Source organism: Triturus cristatus, chromosome 1_1 (assembly GCF_964204655.1).
Source record: "Triturus cristatus chromosome 1_1, aTriCri1.1, whole genome shotgun sequence".
Classification (NCBI taxonomy): domain Eukaryota; kingdom Metazoa; phylum Chordata; class Amphibia; order Caudata; family Salamandridae; genus Triturus; species Triturus cristatus.
In genome coordinates this window covers 393,931,456-393,951,777 of record NC_140579.1, presented here as the reverse complement: position 1 = coordinate 393,951,777, position 20,322 = coordinate 393,931,456, and the positions used below count along the sequence as shown (strand labels likewise).

The 20,322-nt window shown below is 46.2% G+C and overlaps 1 protein-coding gene across 1 annotated transcript; it reads left to right on the top strand.

Moving 5' to 3' along the window:
• Window positions 1-1,702: 1,702 nt before the first annotated feature.
• Window positions 1,703-14,594, top strand: LOC146870294 (116 kDa U5 small nuclear ribonucleoprotein component-like). The gene is made up of 8 exons (XM_085599661.1): window positions 1,703-1,785; window positions 1,956-2,082; window positions 2,307-2,394; window positions 2,766-2,884; window positions 3,695-3,789; window positions 11,412-11,565; window positions 12,184-12,291; window positions 13,888-14,594. Exons 1-8 carry the CDS (start codon window positions 1,712-1,714, stop codon window positions 13,981-13,983), a joined length of 861 nt encoding a protein of 286 aa, XP_085455787.1. The 5' UTR covers window positions 1,703-1,711; the 3' UTR covers window positions 13,984-14,594.
• The last annotated feature ends 5,728 nt before the right edge of the window (window positions 14,595-20,322 follow it).

Below are 20,322 nucleotides of genomic sequence, written 5' to 3'. Positions count from 1 at the left end.
TAAAGTATGTATTTTTCAATCTATTGGTGTACTTTTAAAGAACTCTGTATTGTATATAAAGTACGTCTTTTTTACTCTATTGGTGTACTTTTGTGGACCTCCGTTGGAGTTCCATATCAAAATGAAATAAAATTGAATTGAAATTGAGAAAGATTTTGCTCCCTGTTTATAGAGAAATTTGTATCCGTCGAGTACAGAAACTGATTATCCTAGTGCAGAAATGCAATAACATAAAATGTTTATCCACTAAGCTCCTATCTAGATAGGTGTCCTTATGGAACTTTGTTATTGCTGATCCTTGTTCAAAATTGACAGGCGATGTGTTACGTAGTATTGATTGGATTAGTAGCATAAACTGTATATTACCTTGGAAGTACTGGACTATTTGTATTTGTTTTTATTCATTTAACCTGTTATCAAAGTATTTTTAGTAGCTTGTGTTTTGTATTACTTTCAAGATAGACAGTATTACCAGCTGTGCTTTTTAATAGTGTTATGAATGTAATGTTTGTTTTGCCTGGTCCGCATAATATCAAGCAGATATTTGTCAGGCAGCCGTGTAGTGAACACCACATACCTTTACCAAGCACTACTGTGTGGACATCTTCGCCCATCAACAGGCCATGGTGGCTAAGATTGTGTTAAGGACCTTATTTTAGGCATCGTCCACATGTTAACCCCACTTCTGGAGAGCTTTGCTTCACAGTCTACAGCCACACATGCTACGAATGGAAAATGCTGCTGACTTTGTTAACATCCATTTGTAGGATTGTGGTGCTGTAGATGACCGTGCCTGCCCTCCTCCCCAGAAGCATGCATCTCTTGCTTACTGCATTTCTCTCATTGACACTCCATAATACTCTCACCCTCTGCGCAAAAGCAATGTAACATGCAGTTGGAGCCATACACAATTGACTCCAAGAGTCCCAGTGTATCTTGTGATTCCATTGACTACTTCGAACAAAACAACTTGCAAACGTCCAAGCCCAACACTAGATGTGAATCATTAGCATCACAAGCTACGAATAGATGTTTTCAAAGTAAGTAGCATTTTCCATTAAGTACCTGGTCAGCAAAGCCGTACAGTAGATCACTGATATCTGGAGTGAGCAAATGTGTTTTATGTAAAACTGTCCAACACTTTAGCACGTGTCTCCTGAAAGGATTCTGTGAATTGGCTCTAAGCATCCTTCACTGGCTCACATTTTATATCAAGATCACCCTTTAAAGCAGCTGCCTCGGTATATACACCTAATTGAACCAAAACCTTATACCCTTCAGCCTTAAATGATCGGTGTACTTCTGTTACTCCTTAGCTTATAAGGTTTAGGCTCTTTTTATTTTTATTTTAAACACCGTACCTGCTTTTCTAATCTCACGTGTGAATATCGCGTCCTTTCTCAGTTGCATTTTAAAAGGAACCTGGGGATGGAGGAGACGAGTTTCCTCAGTCCGAGCGAGGGACCTTCCTTCAGTCTTTCACAGTTCGGAGCCCCATGACGCTTTGCCTAAGTGTTCTTGACCTGAGCCATGCCTGTTGTATTTTTCCTTCTTTAATCCACACCCTTATGCCAGCTCGACGATAATAAGCATGTGTCGTGCTTTTTATGAGCATTGTGCCTCTTCTGATGTCTCTTTTGAACAGTTTTTCTGTGTGATGTCTCTTGAGAGTCTAAGTTTGTGTCTTTTGATATCTAGAAACAAGATAACAATGATTGCAGAGCCCCTGGAGAAGGGGCTGGCTGAAGACATTGAGAACGAAGTTGTGCAGATTACATGGAACAGGTATGTCTGATATGAGCACCAGCATGATGATGGGAAAAGGATGCAGTTAAGTGGCTAGTGACATGGTTCTTTGCAGGAGTAACTGTTAGTGTGACATTGACAATGAAACGCAAAACCTGTGAGGATATCAATGGTGATAATGTTTAATTATTATCTTCGTATCTCCTTAGAAAGAAGTTGGGTGAGTTCTTCCAAACAAAGTATGACTGGGATTTGCTGGCTGCCCGATCTATCTGGGCCTTTGGACCTGATGCCACTGGGCCAAACATTTTGGTAGATGACACACTGCCATCTGAGGTAGAGTCACCTCTCAAGAAGAGTCTTCTGCCTGTCCTGTTTCTCAGTTTCCCCCATAAGATTTATTTTTACACGTCTTCTGATTTTAGGCTTAGAGGTCTCATTCATAACATTTCTCTTCTGCTTCTTTCTCTTTAATTTTCTCTATCTGCGTTGGTAGTGTTCTGTAGTCTGTGATTCTAGTGCGATCATGGTTTACTACCATTATGTGTGTTTTTTCGCAGGTGGACAAGGCATTGCTGGGTTCGGTGAAAGACAGCATTGTTCAAGGCTGCCAGTGGGGAACCAGGGAAGGTCCCCTGTGTGACGAGTGTAAGTAAAGTTCCTCGCTATTTCAATCTAGAGCCTGCCAGTAAGAACCACATTGGATTCTCAAGTACAAGATCTTTGAAAGTCACGAGCTTATTGAAACATCTGCCAACATCCTAAAAATGCACTTCACCCCCCTTTTTAGCTTAAGTGATGCCAAGAATATTGACCGAACATCCTGCCTAATTCTTGACTTTAGAAGCAGATGCTCAACAGTCATATATACAGCCACAGCTTCGGTTTCAATCCTGCATTCCTGTGACTCGTTGAGCAATCTCCCTGTTTTAAAGCAGTTGTTGGAGGCAACTTTTGTGTGTGTGCAGTATGTGGAGATGAACCTTTCAGCACTAAAAGAATCCTCTGTTCCTCCACAGTGATTCGTAATGTGAAGTTTAAGATCCTTGATGCGGTCATTGCCCAGGAGCCCCTGCACCGTGGAGGAGGGCAGATCATTCCTACCGCCCGAAGAGTCGTCTACTCTGCCTTCCTCATGGTAAGGACTGAGCATACCTTCTGTAAACCCTTCCCTTCTAAAGAGCCCTGCCTACAGTCATAGGCCAGCAGACCAGCCCCCCCCCCTCTGTATGCTGGTGGTGGCAGTACCCCTGCACCTCCTGTGTGTGCTCTGATCTACAGTTAATCAACACAGCAGTATTCTGAGGCCTCCCAGAAGCAGTTGTATTTACATGGTTTTCCTCAAAATCTATGGCGAGACTTAGAAATATGATGACATATTAGACGACAGAATAAATTACAATTATCCAACCCTCAAATATTTGTGGTAAAGTGTGTCTTAGTGAATCTTTGTAATGTCCAAGCAGGGAGAAGTCAAATGTGTGAGTGCATTATGAAAAAAAAGGTAGCTTCAATAGAAGAAACACGCGCAGCCAGTTTTCTAAAGACAAATGACAAGTTCTGCCACTGGGGTGATTCTTAATAAGGAATCGGCAAAAGTAACGTGTGACACAGTAACATGATGTAGCTGTAGAACCCTTTTTACTATGCTCATGCATGTTCCACATTTCTTTCCACAAAAGCTCCTTATAATTTTGTCCCATGTGCTCCTTGCACCTTTATAATACTTTTTAGTTCTATAGTTCTGTTTTGTAGCAGATGAAGGGACAGGTAATCTGAACTGGTTTGTGGGAAGTAGTGAACCCTATGCAGCTTACATTTTAATAGATTCCTTGTGAACAGGGCTCCATTTATGAGGCAGAGGTGATGCATATAGCATAGATGAGGCTGGATTGGCTTCTTGTTGCAGCAGACTCACTATGCGTTATGTGTTTTTTCTATGACGTAGGCCACCCCGCGTCTGATGGAGCCATACTACTTTGTGGAGGTGCAGGCGCCTGCTGATTGTGTATCTGCTGTTTACACTGTTCTAGCCAGACGCAGGTAGGATGCCCGTTAGTACTATCACCGTGATTTTAACGGCAATATTTATTTCTATGAGCACCAGTTGACTTCCTCGTCTCTCGAGCTTTGCTCTACGTGTAGCTTTTGCTCACTGGGCGCTATCTCCTTTTTTCTGTGCCTCATTCTTGCTATGTACTCTTGACCTCTCCTTTCCACCTCCAGACTTCTTTCTGTCTCCCTTTTATTACTAAAGACATCTAACATGGACACGAAGGAACTTGCTAGCTTGAGACCTTAAGACCTATGTTTCTGGTTATTGGGAGGTTAACGTAACAAGATGGTTACCTTGCAGTTTCTAAACACATGTTTAACTCTTTCAAACATTGAAGCCGCCCTGCAAGCATCTGGGCACAGTAAATTAAGAGAATATTGTGATGCGTTGCTCCTTAGTATCTCCCATACCGTTGATATAAAAGACCGCCTCAATCTGAGTGCTCACAGGTCATTTCTGAAGTTGTAGGTATCAGCAAAGATTATGGTTCTTTCCTTACACACCTGAAATTAATAGTCCAGAAGGAATGATCTCCTCTCCACCAATGGCCTTCATCCGTTGATGGGGGTCACTATCCGTTGTTACTCTATATTTTGTATGTTAATTACTGAAACTCCATGGTGAGTTCCCATAAGGAATGCACTCCACTCCCATGGAGCAGCAAAGCCCCCCATGTTTATAGAACGGTGCCAGACAGGCAGAGATCGCTGCTCCTTAAGTAGAGCACCACCACCGCGGCTTTGTTTAAGGGACTGAAGCTTTGCTGTGCAGGTGGCAAGTTCAGTGCTCCCGCACTTCAAAATGTTTTGTTTTTCAAAAGGGAGTTTGTTGTCGAAAAACAATTAGTGGATCTGGAGCACCAGGAGTTTTTCCCCAGGGCCATTAATCCGATTTCGTGTAGAGGTCCCAAACAGGAAAAGCATTCCTGTTGGCATATCTGCCCTTAATGATCATCTGATGTCCATTGATTAACGGCCCAGTGTCAGTCAGGCCAACGGTGTAGGCGCCACCATTGGAAACCGAGCAGATCATCGGACTCTGAATAGAGCAGGGGACCAGCAAGCTTGGAGCACATACCGCTCCGCTAGTTTTTGTCGAATACCCGGCCAGTCAAACTCTAAGTAAGGCCCTTCTTACTTAAATGTCTATTACATGGAGCATAGGGATGTAAGATGACTGGCGCAAGCTGCATGCAGAAAAGATTGAGTTCATTGTGTTCGAGACATGATATCACCTGGCCCTAGTTGACTATCTCATTTCGTTCCTTTCTCTCGCTAATCAGTTACCCTTACACACGTAGATAAAAACCTGGAGGTGGTCTTGGAGAAAGTTTATCACTGGGGCCACAGTGAAGAACATGTTTCAATTCCCCCTCCCCCACCCCAAAAAAACACCCTGATAACTGTAGCACTGTTAGCCTTCATGTTGTGTTCTAGTTGCCTCTATGGTGAATTTCTTCCAGATAAAGACAAGAATTTGAAACTGCTACTAGTCCAAGGACTGCAAAAAAACAAAAGCGGACCTGTGTCTAGATGCCAAAACATTTGGCTTGTTTGAACTTTCCTATGCATTGGTGCACTAGGTTCTAAGCATTTGCAAACTAACCTATGCCCTTATTTCCTCGGTGATGATTGCATTCAGCTGACGTCCTTTTTCAATGGTCCCGCATTCTGGGACAGGATTTCTCACTGTATCACGTCACCGAGGCACAGTTTGGAACCTTGCTAAAAGCTCACCTTTTTTAAACTCAGTCAGCAATTTCAGGCTCCCGAGCAGCACCCACAGACACGTCTTCTATGATGCGCTGTTGGTGTCTTTATTTCACTTCAAGCACTTGGGCAGGCACAGTCCTACTCAGGCAGGGGTTTGGTGCTCTGCCGAGGTTGCGCTTCCAAGCTAACTCCGCCGTGAACAACTACCCCAACGTAATGTATAGAAACAATGGGGGCAACATTCTACTCACATTCACCAATCATACAGTGGGACATCTGGGGCTGCCTCCAGACTTGCCAGCAGGCACTGCTCGATAGTTGGGAAAGGAGCAGCTGTTTTATGCAATAAACTGCAGTTCTGGGGTGCCAAAACTTCATAGAGCGTTTGCAATTTCAGTGCTGAACATTTAATTCTAAAATCTCGCACACAGCAAAGGACTGTAGCCAGTCACAGGTTTTGTTATAGAGACTGAGAAGAGTGGGTTTAAAATGTATTACCCCCAGGTCCCTCCGTCCTCGACACCGTCATGGACAAGTGAGATCTACTATCTCACTGACAGAAAAAAGAACGAAGGAATGCTGGACCTACCCTCCCCCTCCCACTGGGAGTACTTAAGGAGTACCGTCCCAGCATTCCTCCTGTTCTTTTTTCTGTCATTCTGACAGTGTGAGGACGCGGCAGGAGCGTGGGCGCTCCTGCCTTCTTTCTGGATGTGGCGTTGTGGCTGCTGGGTCTTACCTGGATGCCGGCGGCCCTTCGCTGTTTGCCTCTCCCTCCCTGCTGGGCTTGGGGGGAGTGGCGCGGGCCTCTTCATTTCCGGACCTCGCGGCGGTGTAATACCGCATTGGTTCTCTCCTGGCCCGATGGCCGCCTCTCCCGGCCTGCTGGGCTTGCTGGGGGGCGCGGCCGCGCTGCTCCTCTGATTGGATGGCGCTGATTCCCCGGCCGGATGTGGTCATGCCTGACTTCCGGTTTTTGAGCGTGGGGACGGAAGTCAGGCGCCTCGTGATTGCCGGCTTTGGGGAAACTCGTTTAAAAACGAGCGTTTGGGGTGAGTACCGCATAGCGGTTGTTATCTCTGGTAATATTGCTGTTGTTGGTGTGTTTTTGTGATGGGAAAACATTCCAGGAAACGTCATCACCGGGAGAGGTCGTCCTCTTCCTCTAGTGCTTCCAGGTCTCCCTCTCCTGCCAGATCCAGGCGCCGTGAGACTGGTGCTGATGCGCATATTAAGCGCTTGATCAGGGAGACTTTGTCTGAGATGGGTGATGCTGGATCCCGTCGCAGGTGTCCTGCTCCTGTTTCTTCGGACTCTAGTGGCGATGAGTCTGCGGGTTTGGGAGAGGAGGAGTTAAAAGGCAAATATGTGGACAAGGAGACTATGTCCGCAATTGTGCAGCATGTTAAAGAGAACATGGGGTTCCCTGACGGAGACGCGCCTAGTACCTCTAGGGGCCCTTTGTTGCGACAATTTCAGAGTGCTGCCACTGTCGATGTCCCTGTCCATCCCTTCATCCGAGATGTTTTGAAGCGCGAGTGGGCTGATCCGGATCGCATCCTGATTCCGCGCTTCATGACTAAACTCTATCCTCTGCAGGATATGGCTACTGAACTACCTGATTCGATTCCTATTGACTCGTTTGTGGCTAGTTTGGTGGGGCGTACTTCCCTTGCTGAGGATGCTGTACTGAAGGATCCAGTTGACAAGAAGGCGGATGTGGCGCTCCGTAAAGTGTATTCTGGTTCCCACCTGGCCTTACGAGCAGGCATCTACGGGACTTATGTGTCGCAGTCACTGTTGTCTGACCTGAAGTCCCTCTATCAGTCTATGGATAATGCCACGGACTGTTCTGGTTTGCTGGAGCAGATTGAGCGTCAGGTGGAACTCCTATCTGATGTCTCCTTTGACGTTGTGCGGGCTTCGGCTCTTTCCGGGGGAGCTTGTGTGGCTGCACGGCGCAGTCTTGTCCTTAAGGACTGGAAGACTGACTCTGCGCAGAAAGCATGCGCTTTGAGGTTGCCCTTTCAGGGTACTATGTTGTTTGGGGGGGAGTTGGAGGCGAAGTTACACAAATTGTTTAAGGAAAAGAAGCATTCCTCTTCCTTTAAAATCTCTACTACTGCTCCTGTCCCTTCTAAACCCAAATCTTTCTTTCGCCCTGCTTCTCGTAGACAGTTTGTGAGAGGCCAGGGTAGGTTTGCTTCTGGCCGTGGTCGGGACCGTAAGGCTAAATCCCCTCCTCCTGCCAAGCCACGTTCCTGACTCTTTGGCGGTGGTTCCCGGGTTGTTGGTTGGAGGGCGGCTGCGCTTCTTCCTGGCTGCCTGGGTTCAGTCTTGTTCCGACGTCTGGGTGTTGGACATCATTCGCCAGGGTTATGTTCTGGAGTTTACGACTCCGCCTCCGGACTCGGGTGTTCGGCCGACTCCTTGGCCTTCGAGTCGCGTAAAGCGGTCTCATCTTTCTCTCGGGCTTCTGGACCTTCTTCGAAAAGGTGCCATTCAGGAGGTTCCCCCGCTGGAGACGGGGTTGGGTTTCTATTCCCTGGTCTTTCTGGTTCCAAAGAACACGGGGGGTTTCCGCTTAATTTTGGATCTGCGGGTTATGAACAAATGGGTGGCCAGAATTCCTTTCCGCATGGAGACTTTACAAAGGATAATTCCGTTGGTACTGCCGGGGCACTTCATGTGTACCCTCGACCTTCAGGATGCGTACTACCATGTACCGATCCATCCTCGGTCCCGCAGGTTTCTGAGGTTTTGTGTTCAGGGACGTCATTTCCAGTTCATGGTCTTGCCGTTCGGTCTCCGGTCGGCGCCACGGGTGTTTACGAAGGTGGTGGCGCCTTTGGTCGCATGGCTTCATCTCCAAGGGGTGATGGTATACCCCTATTTAGACGACTGGTTGATCCATGCTCCATCTCGGGTCCTGTTACTGGAGGCCAGGGAGGTGGTGTGCTCGGCGTTGCGGGCCCATGGTTTCCTGATCAACTTGCCCAAGTGTCAACTGACTCCGTCTCAGGACATGTTTTTTATTGGGGCCCGATTCCGTTCGGATCTGAACCGTGTGTTCCTCCCCGAACCTCGGGTGACGACGTTGGTGTCCCTTGCTCATCGTTTCTGGTTGGGGGGAGCCTTTCCGGTGCGCCTTTGGTTGCGTCTTATGGGTCTGATGGCGGCGACTGTTTTTACAGTGGCTTGGGCACGGTTTCATCTGCGCCCCCTTTGGGTGTACCTTCTGTCTCTTTGGGATCCCCGGTCCCTCGCTTTGGAGATTCTCATTCCTGTGTCTCCAGTGGTCCTCCCGGTTCTTCTTTGGTGGTCTGTGAGGGATCATCTGTCTTTAGGTCTGCCCCTGCAGTCTTCCCCTTCTCTGGTCTTGACTTCGGATGCCAGCGCCTTGGGTTGGGGGGCGACCTTGGGGTCTCGCTCCCTTCAAGGTCGTTGGTCCCTCCTGGAGAGCCGCCGGTCATCCAACTGGAGAGAGCTCACGGCGGTGTCCCGGGCTGTGATGGGTTTCCGCGCTCTGTTGCTCGATCGGAACGTGTTGGTGCGGTCCGACAATATGGTGACGGTGGCCTATCTGAATCATCAAGGGGGGATTCGTTCGGCGTCTTTGAATGCGGTGGTGGTGCCCCTATTTTGTTGGGCGGAGGGCCATCTGCTGTCTCTGACGGCGGTTCATCTTCGGGGAGTGGACAACTTTGTGGCGGATGCCCTGAGTCGGTGCTTTCCGGATTCTCTGGAGTTGTCTCTCACCCCGGTTGCGTTTCGGCTTGTGTGCGGGAAGTTTGGGCGTCCCTTTCTGGACCTCTTTGCCTCCCGGCACAATGCTCAGCTCCCTCGTTTTTGCTCCCGGTTTCTGCAGGAGGGTTGCTGGGGGGTGGACGCTCTGTCTCTCCCGTGGCCGTCGCGTCTCCTCTATGCCTTCCCCCCCCTGGCGCTGGTTCCCAGGTTTCTGGCCCGGTTGTGTCAGGAGGATCGGGAGGTGGTGGCGGTGCTACCGTTTTGGCCTCGGAGGTCTTGGTTTCCGACGGTGCGGCTTTTGGCGGTGCAGGGTCCTTGGTTTCTTCCCCTGTCTCCGTCTCCTCTGCGGTCTTCCCCGTGCCTGTCTCTTCTCCGGTTGCGGTTGTCGGTGTGGAGGTTGAAAGGCAGGGTTGGCAACGGCGCGGTTTTCCGGAACATTTAGCGATGGCTCTTCAGCGTTCCCGACGACCTTCTACCCTTAAGGCTTATGATCGTCATTGGGGTAATTTTAATCGCTGGTGTTCTGCGTTGGGTGTCTCCCCTTTGTTCTGTTCCGTGCCGGTTGTCCTTCAATTCTTGTGGGAAGGTTTCGAGAAGGGTTTGGCTGTTTCTACGCTGCGTGCCCAGTGGGCCGCTGTTCGGGCTTTTCGTTCCCCGTGGGGGAATCTTTCGGATGTTGAAGTATTGGTTTCTCGTCTTCTTCGCAGTTTTACTGTTTCCCGGCCTGTGCCTCGCCCTTCCTTTCCCCTGTGGGACTTGCCTTTGGTCCTGCGGGTTTTGGTCGGTCCTCCTTTTGAGCCCTTGGAGACGGTGGATTTAAAGTTTCTCACCCTCAAGGTGGTTTTCCTGGTGGCTGTCACCTCTGCTCGACGTCTTGGGGAGTTGGGGGCCTTGATGGCTCGTGCTCCCTTTCTGTCTTTCACGGAGGGTGGGGTTGTCCTCCGCCTGGATTCTTCCTTTGTGCCGAAGGTTTCTTCGCAATTTCACAGGTGCCAGGAGTTGGTGTTGCCCTCCCTGGGCTCTGTCTTGGATTCTCCCGGTGGTCCCCGGTGGTCTTTGTTGGATGTGTGCAGGGCTCTGCGCGTTTATCTTGACCGAACTGCGGAATTTCGCAAGTCGGACTCCCTTTTTGTCTCCTTTGGTGCGGCTTCTCTGGGGTGTAAGGCTTCTTCTGTGTCCATCGGCCGTTGGCTGAAGCAAGCCATTTCCTTGGCCTACTCTCTGTCTGGTTCTCCTCCTCCTTTGGGGGTTCAGGGTCGTTCTACGAGAGGGGTGGCTGCTTCTTGGGCGGAGGTTCGGGGTGTTCCTCTCTCTGAGATTTGCAGGGCTGCCACGCGGGCCTCTTCTAATACCTTCATCAGGCATTATCGTCTCCTCAATCTTTTGGGGGATGATGGAGGTTTTGCATTGGGGGTGTTGAGCTCTGTTCGCTCCTAAATGTTTTTTTCTGCTTATTTCCAATAAATCTCTGGGTTTGTTTGCTATCCTGGTGGTTTGTTGTGTTTTCTGGTTTGAATGCCGGTGTTTGCTTTGGTATTTCTCACTTGTCCATGACGGTGTCGAGGACGGAGGGACCTGGGGGTAATGTCCTATTACTTACCGGTAATCTTCATTACTCCGGGTCCCGTAGTCCTCGACACCGTCATGACTTCCCTCCCTCCCTCCCTGTCTGCCGGCCTTCATTGGTGCTTGGTATTTCAGGAGGAATGCTGGGACGGTACTCCTTAAGTACTCCCAGTGGGAGGGGGAGGGTAGGTCCAGCATTCCTTCGTTCTTTTTTCTGTCAGTGAGATAGTAGATCTCACTTGTCCATGACGGTGTCGAGGACTACGGGACCCGGAGTAATGAAGATTACCGGTAAGTAATAGGACATTACTCAAAACTGTTCGAGATTGAATGAAACGCGGAGGCAGTATATTGAATTACCCATATCCGATTGCAATTTCTGTACAACCATGACTCTGTTTAGCCGTTGATATGGTTTCAGGGAAAGTCTTGTCTATCTTGTGACTTCTTGTTCTCACATTCCTCCTCTCATGCAGAATCCCCCTTTTCTGTTTTCATTTCCTTATTTCTTCTGTGTGTGCCTGGTGCTCTAGATCTGCACTTATTGCTCAAGGCATTTTTAATTGTCTTTGTTACTTCTTCAGGGGTCATGTGACTCAGGATGCACCAATACCAGGCTCTCCTCTTTATACTATTAAAGCCTTCATCCCGGCCATTGACTCTTTTGGATTTGAAACCGACCTGAGAACCCACACTCAGGGACAGGCATTCTCATTATCAGTCTTCCACCACTGGCAGGTAAGACTGGACTTACCTAGTCCTACTCTCTAGTATGTTTGTCCTGTTATGGAGACATAAGTGGGTAGCCTTCCTCTAATGTATGTGGCATCACCTACACTGAGCCATTGTGGCACCATCTGACATCTTTATCAGTACTACCACACCTCCACTTCCTGCACCTTTACTCTCTACATGTGCCACAATCTTTGGCAGCTTTTGTGTCCATTTGTGCAAATTGGTTGCACAATTGTATGTGTGGCACCTCCCTCTATAGCTAAGCTAGGGACCCCAGTCTCATTACTTATAATGGTAACCCCGCTATCTGGATCTATAGCCACCGCCCTGGCCTACTATATGCAAGCAAGTCGATCGTCTTCACTTCGGTCATGGCCACGTGCTCTGTACTTGGTGATTGTGTGTGTGTTTAGCTCCCATCTTCTATAGAAGCCATAGTACTCTCCCCAGCCTTTGCTGCCTCTTTGCTAATGACAACACTTATAACAGTTTGTGCTGATGCCTGCAGCATCAGTCTCTTCCCCCCTCCATTGTTACTGTTTGAGTAGACCCTGTGCGTTTCCTGTATACCTGTGCCAGTGACCAGTTCACCAGTCACCTCTTTTATCCTTTTATTTCTAGATTGTGCCTGGTGACCCCTTGGATAAAAGCATCATAATCCGCCCCCTGGAGCCTCAACCTGCACCCCATCTGGCCAGGGAGTTCATGATCAAAACCAGACGGAGGAAGGTAATAAACATTGACACTATTTTGTCTGCTCACAATTATCTCAAATTGCAAATGAATGGTGTTATGAAAAGTTCATATTCAACGTAGTGAGCGCCTTTTATTTTGGTAGTTTTGTCTTAAGGGTTAGTTTTTACGCACAAATATCAGTTACTTGTTTCTGTGATCATCATTATCCTCCTCCTCCTCTTTAGGCCTGGGTTTTTATTTTGCAGCTGACCTATTGCTTACAGTATACATAATGGTCTTTGGGTTCACCTCATTCAACCGTTTGCTTTCTTTGACCCTCCTCTTTCAGCTATTGGCTTGAAACTTTCAGTCAGGTCTTGGCTCAACCTAGGGAAGTAACCCCCGTTAACCTAGTACAGCTGGGTGTTTGGGTGTATACTTCCACCTTCAGTCTAGTGCTCACATAGAACTCCCCGAGGGACTATTCCACAATCCTAGCCATCTTTGTCTGATCACGCACGCTCTCTTCCATGCATCTTGCTCTAATGTGTGAATGCTGCGTGCCTTAGCATGTTCAAACCGGACCTACTGGCTTTACAATACTTGTGTAGGTCTGGCCTACAGATGGTTTTAGGTTTGTGAGAGCCTTTAGTTCAGCCTTCTTCATCTTATTCTATTTCCGAGTTGTCATTCACATTTTGCTTCTGCCCAGCACAGCCACGGGAATGGGTCAGCCCACCTTAGCCATTGCTTTTCACTATGAAGGACAGCATTTTGCTTGTGCACATCCAGGTCAAGGCCAGGGCTGTTAAATCAATCTCTGAGTATATGTATGCCATTATTTTTTTATTTATTTACTTATTTATTTTGAGATTATTTTTTTCTTTCCTCTTTTTTTTGCGCAAACACGCACACCACCTTTAGACACTGATATTTTTACTTATATGCTTTTAATGCTTATTGCGTACATTTTCAGATAAAAATAAAATTAATAAATAGAAAAATTGAAGGGTTGCCATGGCTTGTAAGCTTTCTTTTCATATTGGGGAATAGCCGTCATACACTCTTAATTACGTTTTCCATCTATCCTCTTTATACTACTCCATACCTGCACTGGCTCTCTTTGGCTGAACTGTTTTGAATGCCAAAAAGCCTAGGAAAGGTGACATCTGCGCTAGTGTCTTGGTCACAATTCTACTCATGGCACTGAGTAACCAGCCTGAGACCTCCTACTCCCGTTATCATTTTTGCAAATAACCTTGCTGTCACTCATATGAAAGTACTAGAGTAACATATCCCAAACGGGATGCCATGGCAGTTGCCCCAGTTCTCCTCGGCCTGCATCATTTTGTGTGCCAGAAAGGACTGGAACAGGTAAAAGCTGCCTCCGTGCCCTGTTCGCAGCAGAAAACAGGGCATAGGGGAAGGTGTCAGTTCCCCTGGTCCTTATTGGCAAGCATTATTTGGTTGCCCAAGAAGAAATGCCCCTTTGGATAAATGTGCCTCCCCTATATTTGTCAAAAGGGGAAACCATTGCTTTCACCAGCCCTACCCACTCAGTATCTAGGCACTTAAAAGAATTCGCTCGTTAGTCGGGTGCAGTCTGACAATGTGAAAACTTTTACTTATATTGACCTGTTTATTCCATAGGGTCTGAGCGAAGATGTCAGTATCAGCAAGTTTTTCGACGACCCTATGTTGTTGGAGTTGGCCAAACAGGACGTGGTCTTAAATTACCCGATGTGAAGGAGTGGACTTCAGGGGACATTTGGACTTTGGTGTTTTACCTTTTATCTTTGCTCCTGAGTGCAGTGGATGGACTGCCATGCAATGGTGTACTTCTCTGCCAGAAACCACCACAGAGGATGACGACAATCCACAAATTGCATTTGGTGGGTGATTACTAATCGTACAGCACCCTATTGACCTCCCAGAGGGTCACTGGGCAACATTCCCAAATTATGCAGCCATCTGCATCGATTCCTTATGTTTGTGTTTTGCCTTGGAAAAGCCCAGTCAGCCCTGGTTCTGTAAGGGACACCGAGTCCTCCAACAGCTTGTGGATTATTTGCAGTGTTCCACCTTCTGAGGATCCAAAGATTGTGTGGACAAATGTAGTGGAAAGACTTTCTGGTGTAAGTCACTTGGCTCGGTAACCTGCGTCTGCAAATACCATGCACCTCCTACACTAACTGCAAGAAATTCCCAGAGTGAGTTGGTTGCGTGTTGACTGTAAAGGCAGTAAGGTGTATAAGTGATTAAACAAAGACCTCCAAAACTGTTTTTTCGTTACAGCTACCCTCTTCAAACACTGTTTTTCGTCTGTCAATGTATTAAGAAATCAATTTTTATCCCTTCAGCAGTCTGCCTGTTTTTGATGACAATAAAAACTGGACTTAGTTTTTCAGAAAAGTGCTTGAAAGTGCATTGGCTTTACATTCTGCCAGTCCTTCATTCTTCTTTGCTGCCTGCCATAGGTCTTTTGTTCTTCAATTTATTGTCATAAATAAGGCTGCTTGTAGTACTGTCCAAATAATGTTAGGTGTTGATCAGGGATTAAACGCTGGCAGCACACTGTATGTTTTGGGGTGGTGGTATTGTCTGTGTTCGACTACAGCACAGAGAGCTACAGAGTAGATTTTATAATCTAGGTTTGTGAACAGCCCTAGTTCTGGTACAGCACAGAGACTTGCTGCTCTGGTTTGGGATAATGGCAGAACAGTCTCAGTGAGCAAAGAAGGGGAAAGGGAATGGAAGTCCAGTTGTAGTTTATCACGGGAAGCCTCAGGCCAATATTGGGGTATTGCCAGAGCCGTGGGAACTCTCTACCCCAAAGTATGTGAGAGACATAGCTCCCTGAATTGCAAACCATGGGTTGTTTTGAGGAGGTGCTTTTTGCGCTTCTGGGCAGGTTCATGCCTCTTTCTATTGTAGTTCTTTACAACAGACTCCACTGTAAGAAGGGTATTTTGAACAAGGTATTGTTACCGCCCTCTTACTTCAAACATGTGGAATGCTTTTCCCGAATAGATGTGACATAGCGGTGACAATTTAATCATAAGCGCATGTGGAGACTCTCCAATTTTACCACACATGCTTGTTCTGCCGCATTCCCTCACACTGAAGTCCAGCATGCCATACTTTGTCCCCTCCTAGGTTTCTACTGGATTATTGAACATAGGGATCTCATTGTCACATGGAATTAAGGACCAATAATCCAGAGTTACCTATGGAATTACACCATAATAATTATGTGGTGGTCCATGAAGAATAAATGTGTTTGACTAAGCAACTCTTAAATCCCTTTCAAGACTTGAGCATGTTCTGGATGCACTGTGGGAGAAGATAGAAAGGGGCATACCTGGTAACCTTAGGCTGATTTGCTTGTGAACAGACAACTTTCTTATCGTGCTCTTTCCAATCACTAGCGTGTGTTGATGACCTGCTTATCTTGTTCACGTCACTTTCACAACACATTCCTTTTGATCTTTCTGGCTGTTTTCCCCTCCTGGTTTTCCGTCCGCTTAAGATAGCTTATGCCTCAATCTTGCAGCATTAAGCCATGCATGTCCTGTCACCAACCATTTTCTTGACCTTCCCAGAACCATCTGTCAGGAATGGAAGGTGCACCAGCACGCCTATAGAGTTCTGTTTTCACATTTGAAAGAGTTATGGACATCAGGTAGGTAGCACTCGTTCTGTTCTAGAGTTCACCTATAAAGTGGTGCAGTTAACGCTAGGAAAGTTTAATGTATGTTGGCTTTGCTTAAGTCGCATTTGTTTTTCAGTCGAGGGGCGGGCATCAACTAACTGGTTCATTTCAAACAATCTGGCTGGGTCTCAAGGGATTGGCGATACTCTCATGGATCCCCCAAACCAACATTGAATCCAATAGTGGAGAAGTCGTTCTTTGCAGGGCGCTACCATGCAATCATCGCCAGGGCTTTTTTTTAGCAATATTGATCAAGGTCTTGCTGTCCGAAAGTGCAGTCATTTATGCTCTCTTGGCAGCTGCAGTGCCTCTACTGAAGTATGCCCTTGGCCCCAGCTTCTCGTGTAGGTTGAAGAGATCTGAAGGAAACTACACCCAGAGGCAGTAACATCAAAGTCTTTGACACAGAAACAGTTGTCTCAGACATGTGGCAAGAAGGGGGATCAATCAGGCCTTCTGTCCCTTAGACCAGTACCATCTTGGCCAGCTATGTGTTGCATCTGTGGCCTAATTTTCACAGGTTCACCTGTTTGTTTCTTGACATACTTAACCTATGTTAAAGAACGTGCAGAGGAGGACGTGCTGATGCCCCTGTTTACTTTATCACTACTGCCAACTCTGACCTGGCCGTGGACTGACCTTCGTTGCTTAAATCTGCACCTCTTAAGATGGAGGTCCAGGAAATAGTCATCAACTACCTTTTGATGAAGAGTATTAGATGTCTTGGTGGACTGAAGGTTGTCACAGTGAAATCAATGAGTGGCATCAAATGTACCTCTGAGACCACCTCTCCTCTTCCAGCCAATGAAGCCATTGCAGTCTTAGAAGGCTATAGATCCCTTTGATCTTCCAAACTACCTGCAGGAGCCTCCTCATCCTTAGAGAGCAGTAAGAGGAAATTTGTCAAAGGAAAAAACAAGCATGTTGTCCCGGTTTCAACGGAGATCAAAAAGTTGCAATGATTTCTTCAGGTAACATCTATAGTCCTCTGAGCCTTCTTGGAAGACCCCCACCATACCTGTGGGGAACGGCTTTTTCTCCACTAACTTAAACTAATCATCTATGCCTCAGTTCTACTAGTGGTTGAAGAACCACTGTGCTATTCATCCACTGCTGGCCCCCAACATTCAGCACTGCAAGACCTTATGCAAGAGATCTAGAGGGCCCTGCATAAGAGCCGATCTCACCTCCAGAAATGCTTCCTTAATGACAAAAATAAAAGTTAAGTTGCTCCTGATTTTGTAATCTAAAGGTACTGACTTTATCTTAATTGCTAATAGCAGTTAATTGCTGTTACAGCTGTGCTCCTTGAATTGACTTGACCTAAAACATTTAATGTTACGCAGAATAAGGAGACCTTTCCTTAAGTTTCCGTATTGCTTCCAGATCCTGAGGATTTCTTTTTCAGGATTCACAGTCTTTCAACCACCTAGCTGGCATTCTTCATTGAGTCGTGCTCCACTGTGGGTTGGTGTGCAATACCCAACGAGCTCCAGAAAAGAGGCTCTTTTCAGCCAACTATTTTGAGATCAAAGTACTCCCTCTAATGCAGTGTCCTAAGGTCATTTTAGACAGGGAGTGGTTAGTGATTTAAAATTGTGAGATTAGACTAGAAAGACCTTATTATTTTTATTTTTACTAGCCACAGTAGGATTTAAAAAAAGAAATTTGTGGGAAATAATCCCTGAAGTCCCTAATTATAGCATGGTTGACGTTTCTGCCATACTGTCCATCTGGGCCATCGGCATTCGTCAGTACCTATTGAGGGTATGCCTTCATCTAAATCTGGTCCTCTGTAGATATAGTTGAATTTGTATAGTAAGGCAAACACATACACACATATATACGAATAACTGACATGGACAAGAATGGGCACAGTAAACCTGGTACTCTAGAGTCTCTACGAACCTGTGTAAGAAAGATAGACGTAAAATCCTTTTCGCATCCTCTATAACAGTACAGTCAAGGATGCTTTTTCCACCCATTTTAGGAATCCATATATTTTCACCACATGTGAACACAGTAAACCCATCGCACACTTTTGAGTTTCCAAAAGCGACACACTGAACATTTGAGGCCAAGCTTGTTATTTGAAGAGAGAAAAAGTAAGCAAATGAATGTGCACAGTTGGCTTACCTTAACTCAGGAGTTTAAGGGCTGTATGGGGAGCAAGGCCCTGGCGTCCTCGTAGTCAAACTCTGTAAAGGCAAACTTGTAGACCACCAGTAGAGTCAGTGCACCTGAGTTCTTCACTAATTATAAAGTTCCTACGTTGCATTCCAAGATAAATTCTTCTAAGTAATCCAAAGGTTACAGATGTAACACAGTGTTACTGCGCTGCAGTGGTGTTCTCTCTTCCCAAAACACTATAGTGATCTTAAAGTATAGCTGCGTGCCAGTTGGTACGCAAGCCCACTGCACACAAAAAAGGGGCCGATTTACAAGGGTTAGTTCCTGGCTTTATGTACATCTCAAGTGAAGAATGATTGGATTTGTTCTGGACATGCACTGACTTTTGCAGTGCATGTCTAAAACAAATAAAATCATTCTTCTTGATCCATCCGTTGAACTTGTTGTGCAGTATACCCAATTATTTTAATAGTTTCCTACTACTCCCATTGTTCCTAATGAAATTCCATACTCCAATGCCTTTCGGGCAGCACGTGCTTTCGTCAGATATGGAAACTACGCTGTGGCTTGCACCAATTGGAATTGGACGTGTATGTGTATGTGTGGGACATGCATTGACACTTGCTGATCCAGTTGATCGATACGATAAATGATTACTGGATGATCCATTTTGGGGATTTTGTTTCGTTTGAATTGTACCATAGAGCAAGGCACGGACCTCTGTTGTTCCTCACTTTTCTTGTGTGCAGTAGGTCTGCATACCAGATGGCATGCAGCTATACTTTTATTACACCAGCCGTGCCAGGTAAAGCTGTAAACAAATTAGCAAGAAGCACTTACTGCTTCACAAGCTTGCACTAGCAGTTCCCCTGTATTTTGACTCCTGTCCCTAGATTGTACCCTGGTGGCGGCTGGCCTGTCGTTCAAGGGGGCTTGCGGAGCTGCTGAGGAGGAAGCAGCGCACGTTTCTGAACATGTGTTTGTTATCACACCATCACATGCACACACCTGAAAACATCATGACGCCACCATAACTTATGCAGATAGCACCAAGCACTGTTGGGCCTAGAGTGTGTTGGCAGAAAAGGGCTAGTCTGCGAGGCGCATGAGAATACTGACTCCAAGTGCCACATCATGAGTGTTAAATGCATATTCAAGTAACATAACGTTTTTAACTTGAATCCTTGTATATAAATATGTTTAATAGCGGTCATATCTAACATGAACATTGAAATGAATCAAATGAAAGGGGTTTTATTAAGCGCGACTGCTGCCCTTGGGCGTCCAAGCGCTAATAGAAAGGATAGTGCCTTGAGGAGAGCAGCTAGGGGGAGTTAGTTGCTGAAAAGGAACGTTTTAAGCTCCTTGCGAAAGGATGACAGATTAGGGTTCGATCTGCGGTGTGGGGGGAGGGAGTTCCACAGCTTAGCGGCATTGAGCGTAAAGGACCTTCCTCCTGCTCTTGACCTCTTGATTCGGGGGGGCTACCACTAGGAATGCGTGGGTGGATCGCAGTTGTTTGCCGGGTGTGAGAAAGTGGCTCTGTATATACTGTTCCTTAATAGGTACAGGGTGTACAGAGTCCACAGACCCCAAGGGTTTAGCAGAGGTTAAAGTTAGATATAACCTTACTCTCCACAAGTGGTAGCCTGGTCGATTAGTAAGGCAGTATCAGAGGACATGTAAAGCATTTGTTGTACACACTCAGTCAGCAAATAGTTCCACACACTCAATAACTGAACTCTAGGCCAATGGTTTGTATATAAAAAATATATGCTTGTTTTATTTTAGAACCAACACTCGGAATTAAAATATACTTTCTCGACAGGAGATGTTTCATAAAAATACTTTTGTATATGCAATAGACTTTTTAGTAAACAGTTACAAATAGTTGCAGTGGGCAACTCTATTTCTAAACACAATACATTGAGCTCAATGATAAATTCAGATTATATGCAACAGATTACTTTTTAGATTACTTTTGTAATTCCAGGCTTGGATCCTAGATCCAGTCCTGGGTCAGTTCTCAGAATCAGCTGTTGAAAGTCGACTTTGGTACTGTAATGATTTTTAACTAATATTTAGCTATTTCAAAAGTGAGCACTTAGAAAATATTTCAGAGCAAACAATCAATGATTCCCTATGGAAGGAAATGTAGGTTACAGGTATAGTAGGTTATCGTTACTTTTGTAATTCAGTACTGGGACATTTATCCAAAACAGGTAAGTAGTTGCGTTTTCAGA

Excerpts from the sequence above, each read along its gene's own strand:
- LOC146870294 (XM_085599661.1), top strand. The coding sequence starts at position 1,712 with ATGATTGCAGAGCCCCTGGAGAAGGGGCTGGCTGAAGACATTGAGAAC. Across the intron at positions 2,395-2,765 it reads AGGTCCCCTGTGTGACGAGT|TGATTCGTAATGTGAAGTTT; the intron begins GTAAGTAAAGTT and ends GTTCCTCCACAG. Across the intron at positions 3,790-11,411 it reads ACTGTTCTAGCCAGACGCAG|GGGTCATGTGACTCAGGATG; the intron begins GTAGGATGCCCG and ends TTACTTCTTCAG.